Genomic DNA, 26,098 nt, shown 5'->3' on the forward strand with positions numbered 1-26,098 from the left:
TGTAGCACCCCTGAAATGTAATCTACATTAGTGTTGCGCACACACATGTCCAAAGGACATGTGTGTGTGCAACATGCAACTTAGAAAAATGCATTTAAAAGCATTTTTCTAAATTTTCGCTATTTACCACAAGGTTTGACCTCGCGGTAAATAGCGGCCCGAATTGCGATTTCGCAATTTAAAAATTGGTTAATGAATTGCATTTAAGGAATCTCAAATAGAGATTCCTTAAATGCGATTCCTCGCAATTTAGCGAATTCGCAATTACCGATTTTTGCATTTGGGATGATGAATCCCAAATGCAAAAATTGCGCTCGCAAAGGGCCAGATTCTCAGAATCTGGCCCTTTGCGAGCCCATTTTTCAATGATGAATCTGTCTGATAGTCCTCACATAATTTCACCCATAAACCAGTCAGCGAACCTGTATCAATCGCTAACATTTTGACAAAGAAAAAAATGTGAAAAAAGTGGCTTCCTGCATTTTTGCGCTTCTGCATTTCACAAAAAAATATACAAATGTATTTTATCCTGTTGTTCGGGGAAGTGCTCATCGCGTTCATCTTATGAATCTGAAGGACAACCAACCGATTCATTACATATAGTTTAGGTTTCATGATATCCACAAAAACTTCCAATATAAATGAATCAAGCAAAGTCAAAGTCAATAGGTCTCGCTTTTTGGCTTCCAATGCACACCTATAAGCATTCCAATTGCTTTTTGCAGATGGTGTTATTCATCATCAAGTAGAGAAAAAAAACAGTGATAATGAATAGGTTCCTTTAAAACTTGGCCGTCCAATCTTGCTTTCTAAATAAGTTCCTCGGACTAGTGGTTGCAAACTTCAGCAGCGGGACACTCATCTGAGTAGCCGTCCGCTCCATAAAAAACAAATAATAATAAAATAATGAATATCCGTCATCAGCCTTGTGAACATGTGCATCATGACATTACGGTGACTCCATCTTTGCCATGCAAGCACACGTCAAAGTGGCCATTTTGTTTTTTAGTTACTGTTGCAAGGTAGCAGTGTTTTTTTATTTACCGTTGCAAGGTAGCGGCCGTTCATCGTGAAACTGTAGATGCAAAATCATAACAAGTGCACCAAAGCACATTTTTTTCTTCACAGAAGAGGCGTGGTAGCAAATCACAGTGGGGTGGTTCATTAAAAAAGTGAGGTATCAGAGTTGGATGGAGAGGGGTGGGAGAAGCAAGAGATTTGGTGGAGTGAGGGATGTGGGTGGACGGTGTTTGATTCCAGTTGGAAAGCAGTGCATGATGGAGAGAGCAAGAAAACTACAAACACTTCCATGGGGTGCTAAAAGGAAGAAAAAAAAGTAGTTCCCTTAATATAAGCAGTGGAAGGATACAAGTCAAGGAATCAAAAAGGATGGTAAATATGCTATGCCCCAATAGAGGGCAAACACAAGAGGAAGGAAAGCAATCAAATAGAAATCAAGGAAATTCAATTGATGAGAAAACCAAACAATGGTAAGCAGTGTGCTGTCCAAAAGCCTCTGTAAGTATTGGTATTGTCTGCAATTGGCCTTTGACAACAGACACCTAAGCATTGTCTGTAAACCAGACCTAAAAACATGCAGAGTCTCTAGTTGAAGCAATTAACTTCAAATGCACTTGGCAACCTCGAAACAGATTGTTTTTTTTGGTGGCTCAATGACACCAGCCTTACTTGAAAGTAGTGCTATGCGGGACAAAGTATGAGACCCAAATTCCCGGTCACCTATATATTAATTAAAGAAGGAGGTATGATTGGTGGTGTCACCTGAGGGTCCAGTCTGGCAGAAAAGCGTAATTGAAGAGGTTTCCTTTTAGTGAACATCCAGTTTAAGCCCGTAAGAGCAGGTTCATGGAGGTTGGATCACTGCAGGGTCCTCACTGCCCCCATATTGTAAAGGGAAATAAGTTCTCCCTGAAGCCTCACCTACAGCAAGCTACTTTTTTAATGTGAAGTTCATTTGAAATTACAGATTATTATAATTTATATCTTCATAGTTGCTTGAATATTAGATTAGCCCAAGACCGTGTATTCATCTTCCATCTGGTTAAATCCTTTGTGATAAGGTCAAAGTTCAGTTCTAATTCTAGTTCTAATTCTAGTTCCAGTTCTAAATTCCATGCTCTCTCAAACAATGACTTGAGCCTGCCAAAATGGATGGCCATCGCTGACTGGCTAGTAAGATGTTGTTTTTGACTTAAAAATCTGCACGCTGGGACACATACCAACGTTCCCACAAAATGTTAGGTAATAGAGAATGGTTAGCATGGACACAGAGATGCGATCTGCAATCTTAGCAGAGCTAGGCCTGATGTGATCTAGTGACTAGCAATGTGGTTCACATTAATTTGGTGCCAAAGGGATGAGTGGTCTAGCTTCTATCTCAGGGAGAATATGTGTGTGGTATAAACACATCCAATGATTAACCGAATGATCAATGTGATGCCAGTTTCAGCTCTTTGATTACACGCGTACTACAGGCACACATCATAGCTGTGTTAGCCTGAGCCACTCAGGCACAAGAAGTCCACGTGTAGAGCGGTATGTCAAGGACCTGCAGTTGTCTGAAGGGTTTGAACTGGCTAGTACTGCTTCAGATGAAGTCACAATGATCCATCCCTGTACCACAATGCCCTATCCATCCAGTCCTCCCGCCATTTTTGGTAGAATGGCATCTACCATTAAGGCTGATCCATGCCCTGGCCTGTGTTAATAATCCCAACTAGTACTTAGAAGAGAATATTCGCACACTTCGTACCGTGTTCCCAGGCTGCTTGGAGCGTGCCAACGTAAACTTGCTGTGGTTTTTCTTGCTTCGGCTTTTCGACTTACGCAGCTCCTCGCATTTTTCGTAGTCGGTCAGGTCAAAGGCCTCCTGAATGTTCTTTTCATCTTTCACCTGTAGAGAACAAAAAAAATAATCAGGGCATAAAATTTCAAGTGAATTCAAGTTCTTCTGCAGCTGCCTGAGCCTGATTTAGCCCACTCATGCCTGCCTGTTTACCAGGTGGATGTGATGTGTAAGTGGGTCGATGCTGTTGCTGCGGTAGTGGTGTGTAGGCGTGAATATGTGCATGGTTTCTCGTAGCCCAGCGGAGCTGATAGTGACGATTGTTCTATTAAAAGAAGTCTTAGCAGGGCATGTTAAACCTTTTAAGCGATGCGTCTTCTTGGATTATCACTTAGCACCCCCACCAAGCAAGCACTCTCCGACCGAGATCCTACAGCAGCTAAAATGGCTGACTCTTTCCACTACTGCACAATTCAACTTCAAGCTAAGCCAGGCTTTAATTAAAGTCAGTCACTGGGGGAATGCAACTATTATCAGACAAAGGGAAAATTTAAGTTGAAGCGAGAGAGCACTTTAGCCCTTCTCAATCCAGCTGCGCATTTTAAACGAAAAAATGTTCTTGTATGAAAATGTAATAAGTGAACATCTAAGAAGGAGCAAAATATATATATAAGTGTAAATAACAGTGCAGATCACCGATTCGAGATCAGATGGTAGCTCTAGCTGTCCTAGTGGACTATAGGCTGTAGAGGCAAACTGCTTCAAGAAATTGCTGCCTTACTTAGAGCAGGCAGTTAAGGGGAAATCTTTCAATTTGTGGAGAAAATGCTAAATCCAGAGGAGACTCTACCTGATTTTATTTACATCTCAAGGGTGAAATGGAAATTCAATTTGTTGGTTTTCATTATTTAGCAAATGCTGGATTTCCCATTGCCAACTCTCAATACAGCCCTTGTCTATGCTGCTGTCCAATGTTTTTTCTTCGAAATAGTGAGTCATGTGTTATTAGTAATCAGCTGCAGTCTTTGGTACAGAGTTGACATGTTGCCCTTTAGGGCATTTAGGAGCACTTTGAGATAGACAGATAGACAGACAGACAGACAGACAGACAGACAGACAGACAGACAGACAGACAGACAGACAGACAGACAGACAGACAGACAGATAGGTAGATAGGTAGATAGATAGATAGATAGATAGATAGATAGATAGATAGATAGATAGATAGATAGATAGATAGATAGATAGATAGATAGATAGATAGATAGATAGATAGATAGATAGATAGATAGATAGATAGACATTGATTTGTATGCTGCTTCAAGACCTCAGAGAGAGAGCAGTTCGAGATAGATTTACCACTCACATTGGAGTAACATCACTTAAGTTAACGCGTCTATAGGACATGTACTGTGCTCTATGTGTAATTTGCATTTAGCCATAGTACTTGCTGCCTCTAAGTTACCTCGGACCAAATCGAGATAGACAGAAAAACAGACACCAAAAACATAAATATTTAGGGCCTGATAATGAATGGCCAGGTACTGGGTCCATAGTATTACAGCACAGAATTATCATTACCACAAGTATTTATTCGCACACCTCTACTGGGTAATTACAAGATACCACATCTGGAAGAGGGAATAAATGCAGGCATTTGAGTTTACTTGCTAATTTGGGTTTTATTTAGGCCTGGGTGAAGTTTAAATGATGTCGGCGTAATTTGGGGCATTCTTTGTTATGCTTTTTGGGGGAGATGATTTAAATTATGCCATGCTGCATGGATGTGTTGCTTTTCGCACCAAAATTGCAGCGCAGGAGCGGGACAACATCGAGAAAAAACAGAACGGGAGCAATTGTTTGTGCCAGTTGTTTTTTTGCGTTTCTGTTTTTTTAGCATGAATTGCGTCATCGCGTCAAAAATTGATAGGAGTGTTGTGTCTTGGGTTCTAGACCCACATGTTGTGTAAAGGACCACGCAGACACTGTAGTACAATACTGGAACAGGCCAAGTGCACGTGCACCTGGCCCTTTTATTAACAGGCTCACGTCACTCGTGACGCCTGTGACGGATGGGTGTAGGGTGCATATGTGCCCACTCCCCCAAGGGAGTGGTTGACAACTCTTTGTCTACTGAGACACTAGAACGTGTCCAGCAGGACACAACAGGGAGGATTCCTTTCAGTCTCAAAACGTAGCAATAAACGTTAAATCTGCATTTCGCGGAATTGAGCATACATTTCCTGGAATTTTGTGGCATTATTCCAATTTGAACCAAAATGAGGTCGAACGCAATATGAAATTTACAGTACTTAATTATTTGTGGTACGTGCATTATTCCCTCCTTTTAAATGAGTGTTTGAGGGCTGCTCTCTGTTTCAACAGCCCATCAAGTCATGTTTAGGGGGGATGTGGTGGACTTGGAGCCTTATACACGACAGCTGCGCGCAGGGACCCCTGTACATGACCTGCTGGAGATCACAGAGCGCCATGCCTGCAAATGTACCACGGCCTGCCTCATCCATCATGGAAAACTGATAAAAATAGAAAATCTATAGCAGTCTTCGGACGCCCAGTGCCTGCCTATGGCGCACACGGCCGCGCGTTTTAACGATCAACTGTTTGCACTTCATTCTGAGTAAAGAGTGATTTAACGTTTGTGGAGCACTGCGAAATAGATGATATAAGGAGGGTGTGTGCTGCGATTCATCTGTTTGTGATCTAAGGGTGTGTGTTGTTGCGCGAGCGCAGCATCTGTTCCCACTCAGCTGCTGAGCAGACACAGACCATCTCTGCTGGGCGGGCCTGTGTGAGAATGGAGGAAGGGCACAACACACGCCCTGCCCACGGCGGCATGATCGGCTGCCCATGGCACACGACGAGTGCGTGCCCTACCCAAACCAACACGGGCATAATGCAAAAAGACAGTGCAGCTAAACCAACACTGGCATATGTGCCACACACGCTCGCATCTACAGTAACGCTGATGTACAAGGACAAGTACATCCTGTTCCCTCTCTCCTACTGGCATGAATGTGAAACGACATGCTGCGCCTTTACTCACACTGAAGTAGAAAGTGAAAACTACACGCTGCATTTATACTCAAACTAACATACAAGTAAAACTACACGCTGCATTTATACTCAAACTAACATACAAGTAAAACTACACGCTGCATTTATACTCACTGTAACGTACAAATAAAACTACACGCTGCATTTATACTCAAATTAACATACAAGTAAAACTACACGCTGCATTTATACTCAAATTAACATACAAGTAAAACTACACGCTGCATTTATACTCACTGTAACGTACAAATAAAACTACACGCTGCATTTATACTCAAATTAACATACAAGTAAAACTACACGCTGCATTTATACTCAAACTAACATACAAGTAAAACTACACGCTGCATTTATACTCAAATTAACATACAAGTAAAACTACACGCTGCATTTATACTCACTGTAACGTACAAATAAAACTACACGCTGCATTTATACTCACAGTAACATACAAGTAAAACTACATGCTGCATTTATACTCACAGTAACATACAAGTAAAACTACATGCTGCATTTATACTCACAGTAATGTACAAGTAAAATTACACGCTGCATTTATACTCACAGTAACATACAAGTAAAACTACATGCTGCATTTATACTCACAGTAACATACAAGGAAAACTACATGCTGCATTTATACTCACAGTAATGTACAAGTAAAGCTACACGCTGCATTTATACTCACAGCAACATACAAGTAAAACTACACGCTGCATTTATACTCACAGTAACATACAAGTAAAACTACATGCTGCATTTATACTCACAGCAACATACAAGTAAAACTACACGCTGCATTTATACTCACAGTAACATACAAGTAAAACTACATGCTGCATTTATACTCACAGTAATGTACAAGTAAAACTACACGCTGCATTTATACTCACAGTAACATACAAGTAAAACTACATGCTGCATTTATACTCACAGTAACGTACAAGTAAAACTACACGCTGCATTTATACTCACAGTAACGTACAAGTAAAACTACACGCTGCATTTATACTCAAACTAACATACAAGTAAAACTACATGCTGCATTTATACTCACAGTAACGTACAAGTAAAAGTACACGCTGCATTTATACTCAAACTAACATACAAGTAAAACTACACGCTGCATTTATACTCACAGTAACGTACAAGTAAAACTACACGCTGCATTTATACTCAAACTAACATACAAGTAAAACTACATGCTGCATTTATACTCACAGTAACATACAAGAAAAACTATGCTATGCATTTATACTCAAAGTAACGAACAAGTAAAACGAAATGCTGCATTTATACTTACAGTAATACACATGTAAAACTACACGCTGCATTTATACTCACAGTAACATACAAGTAAAACTACACGCTGCATTTATACTCACAGTAACATACAAGTAAAACTACATGCTGCATTTATACTCACAGTAACGTACAAGTAAAACTACACGCTGCATTTATACTCACAGTAACGCACAAGTAAAACTACATGCTGCATTTATACTCAAACTAACATACAAGTAAAACTACACGCTGCATTTATACTCAAACTAACATACAAGTAAAACTACACGCTACATTTATACTCACAGTAACGTACAAATAAAACTACACGCTGCATTTATACTCACAGTAACATACAAGTAAAACTACATGCTGCATTTATACTCACAGTAACATACAAGTAAAACTACATGCTGCATTTATACTCACAGTAATGTACAAGTAAAACTACACGCTGCATTTATACTCACAGTAACATACAAGTAAAACTACATGCTGCATTTATACTCACAGTAACATACAAGTAAAACTACATGCTGCATTTATACTCACAGTAATGTACAAGTAAAACTACACGCTGCATTTATACTCACAGTAACATACAAGTAAAACTACACGCTGCATTTATACTCACAGTAACATACAAGTAAAACTACATGCTGCATTTATACTCACAGTAACGTACAAGTAAAACTACACGTTGCATTTATACTCAAACTAACATACAAGTAAAACTACATGCTGCATTTATACTCACAGTAACATACAAGTAAAACTACATGCTGCATTTTTAACGTACAAGTAAAACTACACGCTGCATTTATACTCAAACTAACATACAAGTAGAACTACACGCTGCATTTATACTCACAGTAACGTACAAGTAAAACTACACGCTGCATTTATACTCAAACTAACATACAAGAAAAACGACATGCTGCATTTATACTCACAGTAACATACAAGAAAAACTATGTTCTGCATTTATACTCAAAGTAACGAACAAGTAAAACGAAATGCTGCATTTATACTCACAGTAATGCACACGTAAAACTACACGTTACATTTATACTCACACTAAAGTACAAGTAAAATTACGCATTGCATTTATACTCACACTAACATACAAGTAAAACTACGCACTGCATTTATACTCACACTAAAGTACAAACAAGTAAAACTACATGCTGCATTTATACTCACAGTGACGTACAAGTAAAACTACACGCTGCATTTATACTCAAACTAACATACAAGTAAAACTACACGCTGCATTTATACTCACAGTAACGTACAAGTAAAACTACACGATGCATTTATACTCAAACTAACATACAAGTAAAACTACATGCTGCATTTATACTCACAGTAACATACAAGAAAAACTATGTTCTGTATTTATACTCAAAGTAACGAACAAGTAAAACGAAATGCTGCATTTATACTCACAGTAATGCACACGTAAAACTACACGTTGCATTTATACTCACACTAAAGTACAAGTAAAATTACGCATTGCATTTATACCCACACTAACATACAAGTAAAACTATGCACTGCATTTATACTCACACTAAAATACAAATAAGACTACGCAGTGCATTATAATCACACTAACGTACAAGTAAAACTAGGCGTAGTGTTTATGCTCACAGTAACTTAGAAGTAAAACTATGCACTGCATTTATACTCACAGCAAGGTACAAGTAAAACTGTGTGCTGCATTTATACTCACAATAAGGTACAAGTATACTCACGCCGGCATACAAGTAAAACTACAGGCTGCATCTATAGTCACGCCGACAGACATGTAAAACTACAGGCTGCATCTATATGCACACCGACATACAAGTAAAACTACAGGCTGCATCTATACTCACCCCGGCAGACAAGGAAAACTACAGGCTGCATCTATACTCACACCGGGAAACAACCTTTACAACGCAACTTTTACATCGCACCACCATTACAACGCAGTCATTACATCGCAACATCCCTTACATCACATGCCATTACAACGCAACCATTACATCGCATGATACTACAACGCATACCATTACACTGCATGTCATTACAACACAGTCATTACAACGCATACCATTACAACGCATAGTACCCTTACACTATCCAACACTTACCCTACTGTTGCACCACCTGGAGTTAGAAAAGTAATTTTTACCCCTACACTATCCAACACTTACCCTACTGTTGCACCCCCTGGAGTTAGAATAGTAATTTTTACCCCTACACTATCCAACACTTACCCTACTGTTGCACCCCCTGGAGTTATAATAGTAATTTTTACCCCTATCCTATCCAATACTTACCATAAATGCAATGTAAAGGTATGCGTTGTAATGGTATGCGATGTAAAGGTAGTATGCGATGCAATAGAATGCGTTGTAAAGGTAGTTTCTTAAAATGTGATGTCGTGTCCTGCGATGTAATGGAATGCGTTGTAAAGGATGTTGCAATGTGAAAAATGCGTTGTAAAGGCATGCGTTGTAAAAGTATGCATTGTAACGTCATACAACCCTCACACCGGCAGACAAGTAAAACTACAGGCTGCATCTTTTCTCACACCGGCATACAAGTAAAACTACAGGCTGCACCAATACTCACACCGACATGCAAGTAAAACTACAGGCTGCATCTATAGTCATACCAACAGACAAGTAAAACTACAGGCTGCATCTATACTCACACCGGCAGACTAGTAAAACTACAGGCTGCACTAATACTCACATCGACATACAAGTGAAACTACAGGCTGCATCTATAGTCACACCAACATACAAGAAAAGCTACATCCTGCATCTTTAGTCACGCCGACAGACAAGTAAAACTACATCCTGCATGTATTCTCACACTGACATACAAGTAAAACTACAAGCAGCATCTATATTCACACCAATGTAGAAGTAAAACCGCATGTTTATCTATACTTACACCGACACAAGTTAAACTACAGGCTGCATGTATACTCACAACGACATACAAGTAAAACCACAGGCCGTATCCATAGTCACACCAAGCTAGAAGTAAAACTAAATTTCTTCATTCATACTCACGCTCAAATACTAATAACACTGTACACTGCATGTATATTCACACAGGCATAGAAGTAAAACATGCTGCATGTATACTCAGACTACAGTACAAGTAAAACTACATGCCGAGCCAGCACCAACAGTGGCACGGACGTGAAACCAGATTGTTTGTCCTATCGAATGTTTGTTACTGTTAATGTAGCCAAGTTAAAGGCTGTATTTTGACAAAGTAGCACCACTCCTCCACCAGCACGACTGGATTCGGAAGATCTCTTTAAACTTACTCAAAATGTTAAAATTGCAAGCCGATGCAGACTGGAAACTGGAACATCTTGGTCATATTTTACGACCAAACTCCAGTCGTGCAATTTTAGTTCGACCCACTTCAACGTATGATGTCTTGTGTCGCAACCAGGTTGATGCCCGACCCAAAACAACTGGCACAGTTTAATCCTCGATTGTAATCATGTTTATCTGTTTTTATAAATTATTGTTGTGCTTTTATGGTCATCTTGTATGTACCGAATAAAGCTTCATGAATTGAATTGAACTGGCACATTGTAATCTTTTAAAACACTGGTGTACAACATGAGTCCAAAAGGACTGGCTCAATGCCAGTGTTTCAATGTAACCGTGGACTATGTGAATGATTCCCATTTATAGTAATTTCATGTACATTTATATACCCTAGATCATAGGTTCTCCCAAACATTTTCCCAGGGGCCAAAAGGTTTGGTCAGTGATATGACCGAGGGCCGCATTGATGCCGGCAGGGTGGTGGTCAGTGGGGGAGAGGAGGGGGGCGGTAAGGTGGGAGTTGGGGAAGTAAAGCATATACACAACCAGTAGCTGAAATGCACCTTGTGAAATCAGTACACCTGGGATTAATCCTGGCTTCCCCACTTTACCAAAATGTGTGATCCTATGCAATGTTTTTATTTCACTTTCCCTCATCTTTCTTCATTATCACATATAGGAGGACTTTAAAATACATGACTTCAGGATGTCGGCTGTACAAAACTGTCTTCTGTGTTTGATGTAATAAACTGCAGTGTTGCTGTTAAGTAATAGGAAACCAGACCAGCCAAAGAGTGCACAAAACTACTGACATCTCTTACCTCACTACTGGCATTGTTGTCAGGGTGGCAGGAAGCATGAATGTTTCCTAATTCAGGTTTAAAAACTATCACTTAATAAAAAAATACTGCCTAATGCACTGATAACATCTGATGCCATAGGGTGAACGGTTCTGAGTGTTAATGAATACACTTTTTTAATTTTGAAGACACTTTATCATATTTGTGCACTTTTGCTACCAATGTCTTTAAAAATGAAGGTGCTCCTCAAGTTAAGTGGTGCAGGTCACCCTAGTTACTCCCTTTATTTAACTTAAATGTACCTTTGCATAAATGCTGGTCTGGTTATTTAACATCTTTTCATTGTTAGTGCGGAGTCCAGTAAACAGCAGCCCAGTGCTGTCCGAATGGAAAGGACAGGAGGGCCGCACGTGGCCCGCGGGTCGTACTTCGAGTAAGTAGCACTGCTCTAGATATTCTGAAACTTTGGGAAGATTACTGCCCTCCTGGAGCAATGCTGGGGACCCTGCTGTAAACCAATGGGGTTTTAACGTAGACCCGACCTGGGACGAATCTTTACATTAATAAGGTTGCACAAGATTATTTCACATTGATCATTGTGTTTCAATCCATGCCCTGAATGTGGTGAAAACTAAAACCTCTCGCAGGCCACCGTAGACAATGATGCCACGTGCATGCCCTTACAGACCTTGGCATCCGGTCAGAAGTGACCCCTGTAAAACCTGGTGCACAAAGGCTGCGGGCATCTCTTCCATAGCCTGCACTTAAGCCCACGCGCATTAACCTATTGATGTTATGTCACTAGCACACAACACAGGCAGGCAGCATCCGCGGCACAATGGAGGCGCAGTCAGGCGCGAGGGATGGAATAAAATCAGCCTTCTCGGTTTCCCGGTTCTCTCGGCAGCCAGGCCTATCAGTACTCGGGGGCGGGAGAGGAAGGCGAGGTACAGAGGTAATTACTCCCTGTCGTGCGCGCCACAGCGCCTGCCTATTATTCTTTACTCCGCCACTCGGGGGATGAGATAGTGTGGGCCGAAGTGACCTCCAGTTGTACTCTCTCGGGGACTTCCCCGCACAAAATTCAAGATTTTACTTCGACTACGGACGCGTGACTGACAGCTTCGACCTTCCCGCAGTGCTGCAAAGGGCTACAGAGCCCTGTCGAAATCGAAGCCGGCACTGACGACGTTAACAGGCCAGGCATTCATTTGCTAACTATGTAAACACAGGCACGAGGGGCGTACTGGAGCTAGGGCAGCTTGTACTAATCATAAAACAAAGCAAGCTAGCCCAAATAGTGACCACACTATTTATGCATATTGGACCTTAGTGTTACTATTTTGACCTTAGTGGTACATACAAGTAAAACCACAGGCCGTATCCATAGTCACACCAAGCTAGAAGTAAAACTAAATTTCTTCATTCATAATCACACTCAAATACTATTAACTCAATACACTGCATGTATATTCACACCGGCATAGAAGTAACACAAACATGCTGCATGTATACTCAGACTACAGTACAAGTAAAACTACATGCCGAGCCAGCTTTAACAGCGGTGAAACCAGATTGTTTGTCCTATCGAATGTTTGCTACTGTTAATGTAGCCAAGTTAAAGGCTGTATTTTGACAAAGGAGCACCACTCCTCCACCAGCACGACTGGATTCTGAAGATCTCCGTAAACTTACTCAAAATGTTAAAATTGCAAGCCGATGCAGACTGGAAACTGGAACATATTGGTCATATTTTACGGCCAATCTCCAGTCGTGCAATTTTAGTTCGACCCACCTCAACGTATGATGTCTTGTGTCGCAACCAGGTTGATGCCTGACCCAAAACAACTGGCACAGTTTAATCCTCAATTGTAATCATGTTGATCTATTTTTATAATTTATTGTTGTGCTTTTATGGTCAACTTGTATGTACCGAATAAAGCTTCATGAATTGAATTGAACTAGCTCCAGTTTTGCCTGTAATTTGTTTTGTTTATTGTGTTTTCTTGCTCTATGTCTGTCCTCTGTATCAGGTGCAGGATTGCGTCCCGTTGTATTGTTTTTGTGTATCATTTGCTATTCCTAATACATTTCATATTAATAATTCTCTGTCCGCTGGACACTGAATATATATATATAGTACCCATTTAGGTCTATATCTCATTTTTCCTTTATATTCTCGCTTTAAGGGCCATTGTTTGATAACATGGTTTTTGTGTCTAGGCAGGCTTACCATCTTCCTGTGCAACTTTATGTTTAATACAGTACTCGTAAAATATCAGACAGTGAAGTTAGGCTGAGAGTTGTGGTGTCAAACATTACACAAATCATGCCTTTGCAGCAAGCTCTTCCAAGAGAAGTCCCTGTGCGAGAACGAAGACACATTGTAAAACAGCCTCTTTGTAACTTGAGACCCCGTGTACAGCAGACCTTAAATGACTTTAAATTAAATCCTGCAGCACACAACTGGCTATAAATTGACACTCTGGCACCAGTGCTTGAGTTAAAAAAAAAAAAAGTTCAGGGATCCAAAGACTTAGTTCCGGCTATAAGATTTCAAAATACAAAGGCTGTCTAGTCTCTATTCTACCTCATACCTTTCTTCCACCAACCCACACTTCCCACTCTTCACCTCACTCTTAGAGATTCACTTTCATCCCTGCTTTCCTCTTTTTCATCCCTGCTTTTGCCTTTAGTTACTGTTTTCCTACTTTTCTCTTTCACCTTCTTGACCATTTTATGCCCACCACCCGCAACCACAGGAACAAATTTAAGACTGTACAGAGATGCTGGTTATTTTCTAAAACATTCGCGTCCACCAGCATTAAATTGGTCGGTTTCGCAAACCCTTCGACTCCAGGTCGCTCATTTGACAGTTTCCCAGGTCACCAATTGGTTTCTGTTCACTTGCCAACCCCATGTAAGCAAACCATGTAAAACAGAGTCACAACGTGGCACTGTTTTAATGAAAGATGAGAGGGAATGCAGGTATTGACTCGCCCATCACCACATCAAAGCCTTGTAGCTGGCAAAGTGATCCTCCCTACATCCCATTCCAACACAGATTTCACCACCACTCACAGATAGAATAGAAAACATTAGTCTACCTGAATTCTCTTTCACACAACATGCCCCCCTTCAACCACAGCCCATCGCAGCCCACTAGCGATACAACATTGCTCAGTCTTCTTGAGGAACGAGAAAACTGGCATCGTTCTACGGCTCTCATACTCTCTCCCACTTGATTCTCACCTTCAAATAAATTTCCTAGCACAGAAATGGTCCACTGAGCCCCACCTCCTCTCCATCCTAAACAGAAAAACAGGACCCCATCTGCAAGCCTCCTCTCAACATCTCCTTGTCTTTTCCTACCTCATTGTCTTTTCCTTGCAAGGTACCGGTTGTCCTCCACAGATTTTCCAAAATTCATGTTCCAATTAGCAAAACTAACTGGTGAGCATGGATCTCCCTCCCAACCCACAGAAAGCCAAACAGCCCTTCTTCAGGTCCTCCATGAACCAACATCACAGAGAGCAATGAGACCAAATGCAGACAGGGACTCTGAGATACTGGGCTATCAGCATCCACCAGAGGGATCTTGAAGACGCCCAGAAGGGCGTTTCAAAGTACCACCGGGCTGCCCCATTGGCACTGATGAAGAGGTCCATGAAGGTCAAAGTAGTGTGGCATACAAGAGCGGATACATGCAGGCACTCTCCTGTCTCAAGTAAAATAGGCTGACACTAGGAGAGGGACATTACTCCGGCATGGGAAGGCGCGTTGCTATCTAGGTTAGTCACAAGCACGGACACCTTATGTTGTTCTCCCTCAAGGAAACCCTAAACTAGCAGACATCATTCTGTCTGCTACTCCAAGAGTGAGCCAGGAAGATGGATCAGTGGCAGATGAGAACATCTCCATATATTGTCAAACGTTTACATAGTATCACACTTCTGCATGTGTGGGAAAAACTGAGCTCTTGAAGCTTGCTGCTCATTCTTTAATAGGTCACGTCAAAACACCGCAAACAATGTCTATTGGCAACTGAGCACCATTCTCACTCTGAAATACTTGATTGCTGGACAGGATCTACAAACGATAATCCATCCATTAGTCATCGCCAGCCTGGACTATGGTACAGGCTTACTCATATCCCTACCTAAATCAAGGTTGCTGGGCTTAAGTGAGGAACTCCGAGGTGCAGCTAATCACAGACTCAAAAAAAGAGTACATCTCAGCAGTCCTGAGATCTCAGAAAGCAGCATGCTTAGTATGGCATGTACAGCATATAAGGGTGTAGACAACACACCAGGGCATTCAGTGCAGAAACGACTAAACCAAGGGGGAAATAGAACCCAGAAACAAAGAAGTATTGGTGTGTCAAACTGCACATTTAGAAAGCTATAACACTAAACTCTTATTTCTCCAGGAAGCACCCAAGATGTGGAATAACATGCTTCCAGACCAGAAACCCGCCCCCCCGGAGATCATGTCCAAGAGGGGTTAAGAAGCACCTTGCTCAGCACTACAACAATCATTACTCTAAACATGTACAGAGGAATATATAACATTTTTTGTAGCCTACAGTTCAACCAATTATACCACCAAGTATTATCTGTACGATTTACTCTTATAATGTAATCTGCTTCTATCTTTGTGTGTATGTACACACACACACACATACGTTTGTGTTTATATGTATATGGGTAAGCGATAAGTCTTCTTATTAAATGTTTGCCAGTGGGTTGGTTTCAAAGCTCGTATTTCACAGAAAAGAGACCTGATTGTGACTTATTTCCGGTAACTCAGACTGCTGAATTCATTTTGAGGGACACTTAGCTTCCCTAAAGAAATAAAAAAGTAAAATACAGCATTTTGTCTTTCTTTCAGTGCTTGTAAAAACAGTTTTATAATGACAGTGCTGCTCTTAAACCATACATCGGCACACATGGGAAGCACGCCCTTGCAGGCCCATCTTTGATGTATCTGTCAAAGATTCCTCCCAAGTGTAAACGCAGAACCATGTCATCATACATTTACACTGTCCTATACTGTAATTTTTCTTTCTTTGTGTATGTCTTGTTAAACATACTTTGTAGTGTCAATAGAAGAGCGTTTTACAATTCATGTTTTTAATTTCTTCACAATGTGCTTTGCATTTAAAATCAGATTTAAAATGATGCACATTGTTGCATATAGCACATTTAAAATATTAGGTCATTAGTCCCAACTAAACACATTTCTCGAAACACCCACACACATATCTGCAGCCTCAGGTAAACAATGAATAAACAGACGACACTCAAATGCCCTATATGTTTTTAAAGTGAACTAAAATCAATGACTAAGTCATGTCATATAGAAACTACCTAAATATCACCTGAACCCCTCAATGGCAACATAGGATCATATTATACAGTTACTCAATATGCATGCTTTGCATAGTATATATGCATAACTGCCAAGGGTTTAGATTGCTATGTGTGACATTTTCATAATTTCAGTGTTACTATGAGTGACATTTCAACGGCTATGAGTGACACTTTCTCGCGAAAACAACGAAGCACAGAAGACAAGTGAAACATATCAGAAATGACACTCATTTGAGCAACGAGAAACTCTTAGATCTTATAACTGCTGCATAGCACCAGAAATGGAAGGACACCAACTGGAGACAGACTGCGTGACTGCAGTTCTCAGTAACACAGGGCGGGCAGACACTGCAGCTGCTCAGAAGATGATCTCATTGATCTGATCATAGCATAGCATAACATTGCAAGTGGAACTAGGAGATTATACCATCACTCAGTCTCAGGCACTTACTTCCAAGCGAGCTTCACTGCAACAGGTGGGCGAGCTTCCCACCAACAGGTGGGCCCTGTCACAGTCAGCTGCCGACATCGTGACTGTTCGGGTCTGGTCCGTGTGCGAGATCCAGACCCCTGTGGTGCGAGTAGAGTGCTCAGCTGTGATGCCATTGCCCTCACACTCAATGCAGCAGGCAAAACTTATAATGCCGCCCACTCGTGCCGCTGACGGAAGGAAAGACCCGTCACCCGCCTATTAAAGTGAGTCTGAGAAACTCACTGACACCGACACTGTCTCAGTAGTAGCCACTGGGCACTGACAGTGACTCCTCCTGACGTCAGTTATTATGCCGCGTGGTGTCAGGTGTCCTGTGTTACATTTCAGCACAGACTAGTACTAGCAGCTATCAAGCAAATGATCCTGCCCCCAAACCTACCGGGAGCAGCGCACACTGCCACTGCAGCTTTCAGTATTGGTGCATCATAGCAGCGCTCCAGCTTGACAGCTGAGAGGCACTATAATGCGTGACTTTGCATTTCAGTGCGGTAATGGGGACAACTACACACTAAAAATGCGTTAGCCTTACGCCTGATGCATGGAACTTTGTAGGGCTGTATATGCCGGTGCGCAGAGTGTAATCGGCTATTTATTACTATTGTTGAGTGTGGTGAGGGCAGGCGCGCAACACCCATTGAACTCACCGGGCTTCAGCCCCCCCCCCCCCCCCCCCGTCGTGTGTGGCAGCCCGGGATGAGACAGATCCCGGGCACACACAGAGCCGCACCCGAACGTTTCACAGGTCTTTAGAAGACCATTTGAATGTTAATCAGGCCTTGCATTTGTTTCACCCCCTTCTAACAGCCCCTGCAGCTCCACTCTGCCTACTGATTGAAGGTTCAGCCCCCCCCCCCCCGAAATTTTTTGCTAGCCCCCCCCCCCCCCCCGAAATTCGACTCTAGTTGCGCCTCTGGGTGAGGGCCATGACTTACAAGAGGCGAAGCCTTGAGCGAGTCATGATGTCCTTTCCTTTCTTCAACAATATATGGTATATGCTGTGGCATTTTTTCATGTGTATTTGTTTTAAAAAATATATTAAACCAAAGCCAGGATGCAAGCAGTTAAATGTAGGCAGCAAGGCAAAATTATTCTCAAGAGATATATGAATATTAGGAGAGTTGTTTCCATGTACAAAGTAATGGTTGCATGAAATCTGAGGCAGTAACAAAATAATTTTTATTGTGTAATTTTTGCTGTATTGTTTTAGTAAACCAAAATGTGCCCTTTGGACCGCAGTAATAAATGTGTGAATATGTATTTATTAGACAGTTGCTCTAAATAGCATGTGTTATTGAGACACACTTATTTTCAGAACCTTGCGATACATAGATATATATCCATGATGTCACCTAATATACCATGACTGATGTTATACATGAGGTCATAAGTAGTGCATGACAGGGAAGCAAACTAGGACTAATTTACTTAAGCACACATGGCAAATTTCAGCGTTTTAAGATTTTGCTTTGTAAGTAGATAGATAGATAGATAGATAGATAGATAGATAGATAGATAGATAGATAGATAGATAGATAGATAGATAGATAGATAGATAGATAGATATCTTAGATATATATTCCAGCACCATGCTTTCATGGTTTATGAAACCCAAAATGAATACAGTCTGCAAAAATTCATTTTGTCAGCACCTGTGGGTTAATGTTAATAGGCTTTCGTCAACATGGGCCCCAAGATCTGGGACTGTCACTCAGTCACCACTTGAACGTACCCAATTCACCTGTCTTCCTGCCATTTGAGGAACAGCCACCTAGTTCACATTTCCTTGCTAGATCCAACTAATTTCAACTTTTTATGATAAATTTTATAATCCTGTAAAAGGAAATCCATCTTATAAATAAGCCATGGCATAGACAATGTATTTGTATTTGTATTGTGTGTTTGTAAAGCGCAACTATCGCTCCGGAAGGAGCATCCTGGCGCTGGATGGGTATGGCCTTCATAATGGTGTATTGTTTTTACAAGCATGCTACATATGCAAAAGAAAAAAACTGTCACAAAATAAAAGATCTTTGTATTGCCCACATACCTTTTTAATTTCATGGCGGTGCACAACTTTGCTAGACAAAGCAATATATTGCTTGGGAAGAGCGTAGCTGCTTAACAAAACGTGGTTGGTTTGCTTTAGTGTATGGCTACGAAGACCTGCTCTTGGATAAAAATAAAATAAAGATTTCACCCTAATGTTTAAGGGCAAGCCTGTCATACCCTAAACAGTTTTTGAAAAGGGAAATCTTCTTTAATATAAACTAGTAACTACTTCCAAACGTTAGATGAGTTTGGAGATTATTTTCAGGCACAAACGTTCTCAACTCTACAAGATCTCAGAACAAAATAGATCCAAACTTTTCAGGGATCCAACTGAGAAAAGCAGGCAGGCAAGAATGTTGCCTTCCAGCATTGTTTTTGCTTTAGAGGTGTTCTAGAATTGACTGGGTGGTAAGGTTACCAGCCCAGTGAAGACAAGGCCTACAGACAACCTCCTTCAGGGGAAGATGTCTCGGTGTATGTATGATATGACACTTTCCATGGGGTGTTGGAAATCGTCACCAAGATTAAAAACTAATTTAAAATGTGCCTGTATAATAACATTTTTAGCCACAAACTGCAGCAGGCATAATGTTCAAGAATGTGTAAAACTTTACAGCGTATCACTGCCGTTGGAGATGATCGCCAAAGCTAAATATTCTTTCTGAGGCTTAATGTTGTTCTAGATTGAGGCTTTTGGAAGTTACGTCAATCATTTGAGAACACTGCCAAAAACTCCCACGAGTAAGATCGCTCGACGCCGGTTGTAGGAGAGTAGGGTCTGCAATCCTATGATCACCCAGATTTTTTGCTTTTGTTTCACTGGTTTACGACTTTCTCTGGCTGTGGGCCTGCTAATCAGACCCACAGCCTGGCTGTTCTCTTTCTAAACTACGATATGTACCCTAGGTGCATTTACCAATTGGTACTGGGCCACCTTGTCAGACCCCGTAACGCAGGGCATAGGGGTACCCAGGGCCGCCAGGGGCTGAAGCATGTATTATGCCACCCCTGGCTGGCCTCCTAAATTTGACACAACTGGCTGCACGACAGCTGGGGCGAAGCCGTGTAACCACCCTTCGCTTTAGGTATAGTAGCTCTATATCTAACCATACAATGGACACCCGAGTTCCTATCAGTCACTCCTATGGCAGGCCTTAACAATCCTGAAGGCAGAGTGCGTGGGCTCGTGTGAGCTAGGTTCAGGCCCGAGCCGAGCCCGGTTGCAGCTTGCGGAATCAAGACCCAATAGCTGTTCCATGATGACGCGTACCATATCGGTAACTCCGGTGTCGCGTTATCAAGGCATGTCGAGTAAGGTGTCATACTAATCGGGGTGCTGCTCTCTCACCAAGTCTGGCGATGAGGTTAGCATCCCACCCTTCTAGAGGGACACGACATGTACGTAACTGTGAACCCCGGTTAAAGTTAACTGAAGCCTCAGCTCCACAAAATGGATGCTGCCACCACAGACACGAGTCTGACCTCCTGCTGCTGGGAGTCCTTCCAGCGAGGAGCACTTGGACAAAGGGTTTCCTGTCGAGGGCGGTGTTCGCACCGTCCCAGACAGGGTTTGTGTATTCTGGGTAGGTAGGGCTTTGGCGAGAAGGTGACTGCGGAGTGGCACCCCGGTGCTCACTACGCATCTGCCGGTTAGAACCAGTTCCAGGGGTGACAGCCCTGGCCTGGGGAAAGTCCGGCAGGGGAGAGGGGTGTAACTACCCCCCTTCCTGGTCCCACCCTTAGGGCAGGACCTAGTCATGTACCCACCCCTTTCTTTAGAATAAAGACCGGAGCGGGGACCCTTCCAAATTAGATCATCTTTGATTCAAGAACTACTTTCTACGAAAGGACATTCAAGACTCTTCTCAAGATTTCTCCCTTGTGACTAAGGAGTAGTCACCCTGCATCAGCGGGCACCAACTAAGAACTCTGCGGTTTGCTGTAAGTCCTTCCTCAAGGAATCCGACGGCCCAGCTCGACGAGAACCGGCTTCCCTGGCACCTCTGACCTCTACCCACAACATCAGCTCAGCTGTGATCTGTGGGTGCGACGAGACCTCGAGGGACCGGCCATCATCAGAACCTGCACGCTCTTAAAAACCAGCACGACCATCGAGGTAACTCTCTGGTGAGTGCTCTGGGGTCCGAGAAGCCCCGACCCTGAGCCGCTCCAGCACCGAAGTGCAGTCTCCCAGCATCTCCACGATCTGCGTGGGGCCCTTCTGCTCGCTGCTCAGCACGTTGTCTGGTCACTAGCCGCTGGCTTGTGTCCTTCTGTGACGACATCCGAGAATCATCACTGCTGGTCTGGTTGCTCCAGACTGGCCCTTGCTTCCATCTTTGCGAGAAGCACCCCGGACCCTCCTGGTCCACTCAAGACGCCATCTTAGGCCCACCACGTGGCCCTGAGAACTGCCATGGCTTGTTGCCCCATCCTGGGCCCAGCGACGCCGACAGCATCATCCTTCGTGGGACAGCTCGCACCTCCGCCGTGGTCGCCGATAAACGCCTCCTGGTCCGTGAGACTGCAGAGCCTAGCGTCGCCCACTCACCTGGTCGAGGTGACGGCCAACCGGTGCCTTCCTGGTACCCTCTGACTACTGGCTAGTAGTACGAACTTGGTCCCCTCTGCTTTCAGGTTTCTTCAATCTCCGATCCAGGCTTGGATCTCTACGAACTATTCAGCACTGGTCGCCGGCCAGCAACTCCTTTTCTTCCGGCTCCTGGCTCGTCAGCGGAGACCCCGACGCCTGTAAGACTTGTGCAGCCGCAGCCCTCGTGGCTAGGTAACTCGGCATTTCGGTGCCTGCATAGCCTCCTTACTCTAGGGTCCCGAGTCCCTCGCTTCCGACTTGCCTTATCGGGTCCGCCCGAGACCTTAATCTTTCCGTGTCCTCGGACACTTGTTTCTAAATTGTGCACTTGAAGTATTTGCTAAAGAGATTTGGTTTGTGCTTAGTACCCTGCCCTCATAAAGAGTACAGGGCTGTTGTGATTCTTAATAAATATACTGTTTATTTTCATAACACTTGTGTGGTGTCCTTTCACTGGGTGTTCAAGGGGTACATGTGTGGTAAACAGCTGGCTTAACACGCCCTCTCGAGTCTTTAGCCTTAGACTGCTCGTATCCACGCTACTAGGATAGCTGGTCTATAGGTTGACTTACAACCAAACACCATAAGGGTCGTTGGAACGATACATAGCGGTCGCTAGAATAGCGAACGTTGCATATCGGGCCAACTTCTCACATTAGTGAGCAGCGGTTGGGATTTGAGCTTGCTGTTGTTTTACCACACGTATCCTAAGAATATCTTGTTGAAAGATCGCACAAGTACTGTTAGTACATATAACTAAAAGCTTAGAATACTCTGAGTTCTACTGAACCAGCTGTTGTAGCTCCTCAAGGCTTAGCACACCTTGGCTACAACTCTTAGCGAGGGTACAGTAGGTAAACACGTAGTGTAGGTAGGTGCATCACTTACACCACACTAGAACCAGTATGTCGGACAAAGGAGGAAACTCTGGGTCTCCCCTTGTGTCAGTTGACCCTCCACAGGTCATCCCTTCAGGATATACTGTGCTGAGCTTCAAGGAGTTAAGACGACTGTGTCACTCCAGGAAGATTCAGCAGGGGTCTAACCCCACAACGTCCTTTCTGATTGGTCTCTTGGAGACTTATGATGCCAGGAGAGCTGAGAAACTTCGTAGCTCTTCTAATCCAGAAGGAGACATGCCTCCCCTCGAGGGAACCCGAGACGATCCTGACCTCATTCACCTCGCAACTGAGAACGAGGATGTGGAGGAGGATGAGGATGAGGATCTCTCTGGGGATGAGGCAGATAAGGGACAGGTAGAAGTCGTCAGACTAAGCAGGTCCAACTTAAGCAAACATGATAGCGGTACTGGGGGACCCCTGGGGCCACTATCAGGTCAGCTTAACATTGGGAATGGACGAGCCCGATCTCTGTCAAGAGACTCTGGCGGATCCCTTCGAACCAATGGCTCTCACAACTCTTCTCAGAGAGGGATGACGTCCCCTCAGAGGAGAGTGTACGAAGCTAAGGAAAGGGCAGGTAATCTGAGGATCGAAAGGGAAGAACTTGCCCTGGCCAAAGAAAGGCTTGCCTTTGCTAGAGAGCAACAGTTAAGTGGGGTAGTCCCCACTGGTGGCAGCAATGTACCTAGTAATAGGGAAAAGAGTTTCGATACGAAACACCTTGGTAAGATAGTGCCCCCCTTTAAACAAGGGGACGACATCCACAAATGGATTACTGCGTTGGAGAGGGCCTGCACTGTGCAGGGTGTTCCCCAGAGTCAGTGGGCAGCTATCTTGTGGCTCTCCTTTGAGGGAAAAGGAAGAGACAAGCTCCTCACCACAAGGGTGGAGGATGCTAACAATTACCAAATCTTGAAAAATACACTCGTTGAAGGGTTCGGCCTAACCACTGAGCAGTACAGGGTGCTGTTCAGGGATACCCAGAAAACGCAGTCTCAAGATTGGTCTGATTTCGTCGATTGTGCCACTAAGGCTTTTGAGGGCTGGTTGCTGGGCAGTAAGGTTACTGATTATCAAGGATTGTATAATTTGATGATGAGAGAACAAATTTTAAACAATTGTCAGAACCAGTTGTTGCATCAGCATCTTGTCGACTCGGATCTGACCTCTCCCCAAGAATTGGGAAAGAAGGCAGACAGATGGGTTCGTACAAGAGTTAAGCAGAACCAGGGCCAGAATCAAGGTGGTCAGAAGAAAGCAGACCAGAAGGGTAAAGATTCTAAAGGGGAACAAAATGACCAGAAGTCTTCGACAGGTCCCCAACAACCCAAAGAGGGTGGGGGTCAGGCTCCCCAAAAGAAGAAAGAAGGCCAATCCAAAAGATGGTGCCAGTACTGTAAAAGTAAGTCTCACTGGTTTAGTGAGTGCACCAAGAAAGGAGGAGGGCAGACTCCTGCCACTGCAGCCCCTAAGGCACCTGTGCCCCCTAGTACAGTCAGCAGTGGTAGTGCGCCTCCCAAGGGTTTAGTAGGGTTAACCCTGGGTTCTGAGGGGCGTGACAACTTAGTTGGCACACTCACTCAGGCTGTCCTTGTCAGTACAGGGGACGCAGACGTATCCCCTGACGTAAGCCCCAATACTTTGGGCAAATACCGACAGACGCCTTTCATAAATGGAAAGATGGCTCAGGCCTATAGGGACACTTGTGCCAGCGTCACCATGGTGACGCCTAACTTTGTGGACCCTGGACAGATCATGCCAGGTACAGAATTCCTGGTGACCAATGCAAGCAATGTCACTACCAATCACAGTATGGCAATTGTAGCTTTCTCCTGGGGAGGGGTAACTGGCCAAAAGAAGGTTGTAGTTAGTCCAGACCTCCCAGTGGATTGTTTGTTGGGCAATGATTTGGAGTCGTCACAATGGTCAGAAGTGGAGCACCGGACTCACATGAAAATGTTAGGTTTGCCAGCACATGTGTTCGCTGTGACTAGGTCACAGGTCAGGAAATGCCCCACTGAACAGGTGCTGGATCCTGGAACAACGGACCAGACACCTCCCAAGAAAAAGAGCAGTAGGGTTAAGGCTGCGCCTTCCCCCTTGCCCCAGGTCGAGGATCAAGTCTCAGAGGAGGCTGACCTACAGGAATTGAGGGAAACTGAGCCAAGGGAATTCGAACTTGATCAAGTTGAATTCTTGGGTTCAGGGGGACCCTCAAGGGAAGACCTGGGGAAGGACCAGTTAGACTGCCCTTCTCTTGAACCCCTCAGACAGCAGGCTGCTGCTGAGGCTGCTGGGAACGCCACAGGTACCCACAAGGTATACTGGGAAGATGGACTCCTGTACACTGAGTCAAGAGACCCCAAGCCTGGCATGACCAGGAGGCTGGTTGTACCCTTGTCTCAGCGTGGTTTCCTACTTACCTTGGCCCACGAGATTCCCTTAGCAGGTCACTTAGGCCAGACGAAAACGTGGGACAGGCTTGTCTCACACTTTCACTGGCCTCACATGAACGAGGATACCAAGGAGTTTTGCCGCTCCTGTGTCACTTGCCAAGCCAGTGGTAAGTCAGGTGGCACGACAAAGGCCCCCCTTATACCAATGCCTGTGGTGGGGGTGCCCTTTGAACGGGTGGGGATCGACATCGTCGGTCCCATGGAACCACCTACAGCATCAGGGCACAAGTTTATACTGGTGGTAGTGGATCATGCCACCAGGTATCCTGAAGCTATTCCCCTTAGGACCACTACAGCACCTGTTGTGGCAAGAGCCCTAGTTGGAGTGTTCTCCAGAGTGGGCTTCCCTAAGGAGGTCGTCTCCGACAGAGGTGCAAACTTCATGTCGAGCTACTTAACTGCTATGTGGAAGGAATGTGGTGTTAACTACAAGTTCACTACACCCTATCATCCACAATGCAATGGGCTTGTTGAGAGATTCAACAGGACCCTAAAAGGGATGATTCATGGACTACCGGAAAAGCTTCGGCGTAGATGGGACGTCCTGATCCCCTGCCTCTTGTTCGCCTACAGAGAAGTCCCACAGAAGGGGGTTGGCTACAGCCCTTTTGAACTTCTGTACGGGCATCCTGTAAGGGGACCCCTGTGTTTGGTGAAGGAAGGATGGGAGAGACCTCTCAAAAAGCCTGCAGCCAACATAGTGGACTATGTGCTTGGCCTCCGCTCGCGGATGGCTGAGTACATGGAAAAGGCATCTGAAAACCTTAAGGCCAGCCAAGAACTCCAAAAAGCTTGGCATGACCAAAAGGCTGTCTTGACTGTTTACCAGCCCGGACAGAAGGTGTGGGTGTTGGAGCCAGTGGCCCCAGCAGCACTCAAGGACAAATGGTCCGGGCCCTACACCATCCTGGAGAAAAAGGG

The 26,098-nt window shown here is 43.7% G+C and overlaps 1 protein-coding gene across 1 annotated transcript in view; it reads right to left on the bottom strand.

Annotated features, from left to right (window-relative positions):
• PLEKHO1 (pleckstrin homology domain containing O1) overlaps window positions 1–26,098 on the bottom strand; it is a 132,854-nt gene that overhangs the window by 52,869 nt on the left and 53,887 nt on the right. The window contains exon 3 of the mRNA XM_086945372.1: window positions 2,774–2,914. Within this exon, the coding sequence (XP_086801498.1) occupies window positions 2,774–2,914 (141 nt within the window). The remainder of the gene's footprint in view (window positions 1–2,773; window positions 2,915–26,098) is intronic.

Source organism: Lissotriton vulgaris, chromosome 12, assembly GCF_964263255.1.
Source record: "Lissotriton vulgaris chromosome 12, aLisVul1.2, whole genome shotgun sequence".
Taxonomy (NCBI): Eukaryota; Metazoa; Chordata; class Amphibia; order Caudata; family Salamandridae; genus Lissotriton; species Lissotriton vulgaris.